This window comes from Hyposmocoma kahamanoa, unplaced genomic scaffold (genome assembly GCF_003589595.1).
Source record: "Hyposmocoma kahamanoa isolate Upper Pololo Valley unplaced genomic scaffold, ASM358959v1 182, whole genome shotgun sequence".
NCBI classification, from domain to species: Eukaryota; Metazoa; Arthropoda; class Insecta; order Lepidoptera; family Cosmopterigidae; genus Hyposmocoma; species Hyposmocoma kahamanoa.
In genome coordinates, this window is record NW_020653713.1 from 1,880,227 (window position 1) to 1,884,256 (window position 4,030).

The following is a 4,030-nucleotide window of genomic DNA, read 5'->3' on the forward strand; positions in this document are numbered from 1 at the left end:
ATTTCGAACAAAATATTTTCGACTTTGTGATAGGTTTCCATTACATTAGCGTGATTGTTACACATAAGATATGAAACTAGTTTTTCGCATCTAAATACCATAATAATTGTTTACAGATTTAAACCAACGTTGTGTTTTTTTGTAAAAACTAATATAGATGATTTGAATCCGAAAAAATAGTTTATTTTCCTATATCGTTGCCTTACTTTCACAAAGTAACTTAAATGCTAAAATGCATAGTATATACAAATAGTGCAGGTCGATTTCACGTCATATTTCCTTCATATTCACACACTGGCTAATAAAGTAAAGCATCCCAACTAACACGCTTAATAATAATAATGCTGGTCTCGGATATGGAGCTAAAAACGGATGGTAAAGGCTAGTAATTCACCTATTTGTAGAAAGCTTGGATCTCTGCTGCGATAAATGTTACATCTCTAAAACTTTAAGACACTTTTTTACTTATCCTGTATGTTCTATGCAATGTTAAGAGAGTGTTACCATCATCAACAACCGATTATACGTTCCACAATGTTGCACGTGTTTTTTTCTGAGGAGAGCGTTGAGGCAATGCGAGTTGGGGACTGATACGTATTCCGAGAACCTTTTTAATCATGCAGATCTTATTACGAACTTTTCCTGCAACGTTAGCGTTAATTGCATTTCATAAATGTTTGTAGATAGTAAATATATGCCGGCACAGAGATTCGATCTGTCGTCCTCTCAATTATTATTGAAATATATTAAAGTAATGATGTCCCAGTTAGCCACACTAATTACCTGGTTCAAACTGGGGAAATTCCCATGAGTACCAGAGCAACGTAATTCACCCAAATCAGAACCAATTTAGAAAAGGTCATTTCTTAAAGTCCTACCGGGGAGCGATTTCTGGACCGCCTCGTCCAGTGCACACCGAGGTCGTCCTAATTGAAAAAATGTTCTCGTATTAGGCGATCACCAATTAATGAAAAAAGAACCACAAGATTTATGATCAATATGAGCTCTACGCATGAGTACTTATTACGATTCAGTTACATCAAATAACAAAAAATGACACAACAGCGATGAAATAATTCCTGCCTACCTTGTCGTTGGTAAAATCTAAGACTGAAAATACTTTCTCTTATGCGACCTAGAGCGTGCGCGTACGCTTTCCGGCTCGATTCTCACTTCCTATAAGCACGAATGAATGTCCAGGAGTAGTATATAAGACAAACCAAATTCAGGAGTAATCATTCGCAGATCATTGTGCAAACAAATCAAACGTATCAAAATGGCAGCTAAGGTAAATGATATCGTATAGTGGTGGAATAAGTGAAGTGCAGGATTCACTGACCAAGGATTCATGTTGTGAATTATAATAATTGTTTTGAATTACGGACAGTGCGAGTAAATTTGACAAATGGGCGGCTCTTGCAGAGGCTAAAGTTTAAAATTCGTTTTGTAAATGTGACAAACTTGCTTAGATCGCAATGCTTAGTCAAAGGCTAAGTCTGTTCTACAAATCTCACCCTTGATTCCAAATACTATTCAGTATAAGATATTTTGTCCATTTAAGCCCGCCTAAGATTTTAGGGACAAGGAGGTGGCTGGAAAACAGCGCTGTCTGCGACAACAAGGGTTCCAGGCAGCACAAACTGAGACACCTCTTTGTGCTCTCTAACATGTTTGGCGTACCGCTTATTTTTTGTTTATTTAACATGTTATTTATGTCCAAAAAGTGTCATTGTGGCAATAAAGAATTTTTGTGTTTGTATTTATCAACAGTTCGTAGTGCTCGCTATGCTAGTGGCTGCCGCTTCGGCCAGCGGCAACAGCTACACGTACTCGTACGGCGTGGCGGACCCGCACACCGGCGACGTGAAGGGCCAGCACGAGACCCGTGTCGGCGACAGCGTCGTGGGCCAATACTCGCTGCTCGACTCCGACGGCACAAAGCGCACCGTTGACTACGCCGCTGGACCCCACACCGGCTTTAACGCTGTCGTTCGCAAGGACCCCGCCTTAGTTGCCGCTCCAGTCGTCGCACACGCTGCTCCTTTGGCCGTCGCCCATGCCGCTCCACTGGCCCATGCCGCCTACGCTGCTCCCCTGGCCCATGCCGCCTACGCCGCTCCTCTGGTTCATACCGCATACGCCACTCCTCTGGCCCATACCGCCTATGCCGCTCCTCTGGCTCATGGTGCTGTTGCCTATGGCGCTCGAGGACTCGGCTATAGCGCCCATGGTCTGGGCTACGCAGGCCATGGCCTTGGTCTCGGCTATGGCGCTCACGGTCTCGGTTATGCGGCTGCTTGGTGAAAAACGTGTTAAAACAATTTAGAAATAAAAATCGAACTGTGATTCAAATATATGGAATAAAAATATTTTATAAAAATTTTAGTATTTTCATTTCCTGTGAATTATTTTATAAAGCTCCATCGATGTTAAAATTACGTTTTACTCGAGCGGCCTGTGGGTTAAGTATATGAAATGAGTTTACAACGCCCTCAAATTTTAATTAAGTACATGATATTAGTGTAGATATTCGTATATTATTCATAAATATGACAGAGATGAATCTGACCACAAACACGTTGTTTTATTCGAGGCGTATCATTTTGTCGAGCCCTGTTTTATATTTATTTAGTAATTAGGTTTTCGCGATTATTACATAACGATGCCTTACTTATTCAAACACGTGTCTTATAAAGAGAAATTTTTCAGGAGATGGCAAAATTTTCAATTTATTTTAAATTTCTTATAAAGGGTGCTAATTTGGATGTATTACTTTAGAAATAGGTAAAAGCTAGTGTGTGAATATGAAGGAAATATGATGTAAAATCGACCTGCACAATTTGTATATCTCATCACACCTTGAACCTCTAAAACTGCGTAGAGACGTTGCATCACTTAGCGCCCTGTATCGGATTTACCATGGCGAGTGCTCTGAAGAACTGTTCAACCTTATCCCGTCCTCCCCTTTCCTGCTCCGAAGCACGCGTGCGGGCCTTCGTAGTCACCGTTTTACAACTAGCCGTATTCCATCGAGAACTAAAAGGTATGGTAGCACCTGAGAAATGGAACTCCCTTCCAGCAGACTGATTTTGATTCAAATCGGGTAGTCTCGAAATCAGATGGGTTTCCGAGAGAGAAGATGAACCTGATTCCTGCTATATCTTTCTAATTTGTGAGTTAATATTGTTCCGATTTGAAATGTCAAAATTTTCCGATCGACCAATTGTGGATCGCAATTATGCGGCTCGACTCGGAAGAGACGCAGTTTCCGATCGGGAGAGGCAATCAAATTCAAACTGGGCATATACTTCCTCCGTCTTACGATATAGGGTTCTTCAAACGAGGCATGAAAAGACATCTTGTTAGCAAGTAGATTGGAGGTGGCTAGGGTGGTGATTATATTAACACTAATTATCATTAAGCTTCCTTCACGTTCGGATTCCATTTTCCATTTTACATCAAGTGGAATAGAGTCATCTGCCTGTCATATATAAAAAATAATGCATTTTTGCGTTTCAGTTACTTTGTGCTTTAAGATACGAGTTTGAGAAAGTAAGGCATCGATGTGTAACAATCGCGGAAACCTAATAATTCGATAAATATAAAACACGGCTCGTCAAAATAACACGCCTCGAATAAAATAACGTGTTTATGGCTAGATTCATCTCTGTCAAAATCGAATATCTATACATTTCATGTACTAAATTAAAATTTTCCTGTAATTTTACAGCATTTTTATTATTCATGGAACGTCTGTGATCGGTGAATTGGGTACATCGTATTCAACCTGTGATGGTGTGACCTCCTTACACCGTCATCTCACCTTTTTGTATCGCCTCTCTCCGCTTGTATCCTATCATTTTTTTTTTTTTTATATGTATTTAAATTTTAAACTTTAATTGTTCCATCTTCCTTCACTTTTTCATTTTGTTTTCGTACCACGGTCACTCCCAGCTCGACCGCCACAACAGTCGGAGCTGTTAATAAGCTAATCATGTGTAATAATTTATAAGTCTACATCCTTCATGTA

The 4,030-nt window shown here is 40.1% G+C and overlaps 1 protein-coding gene across 1 annotated transcript; it reads left to right on the top strand.

Annotated features, from left to right (window-relative positions):
- Positions 1 to 1,253: 1,253 nt before the first annotated feature.
- LOC113226196 (larval/pupal rigid cuticle protein 66-like) lies at positions 1,254 to 2,377 on the top strand. The gene is made up of 2 exons (XM_026458732.1): positions 1,254 to 1,288; positions 1,771 to 2,377. The coding sequence occupies exons 1-2, from the start codon at positions 1,277 to 1,279 to the stop codon at positions 2,302 to 2,304; spliced, it is 546 nt and encodes a 181-aa protein (XP_026314517.1). The 5' UTR covers positions 1,254 to 1,276; the 3' UTR covers positions 2,305 to 2,377.
- Positions 2,378 to 4,030: the final 1,653 nt, after the last annotated feature.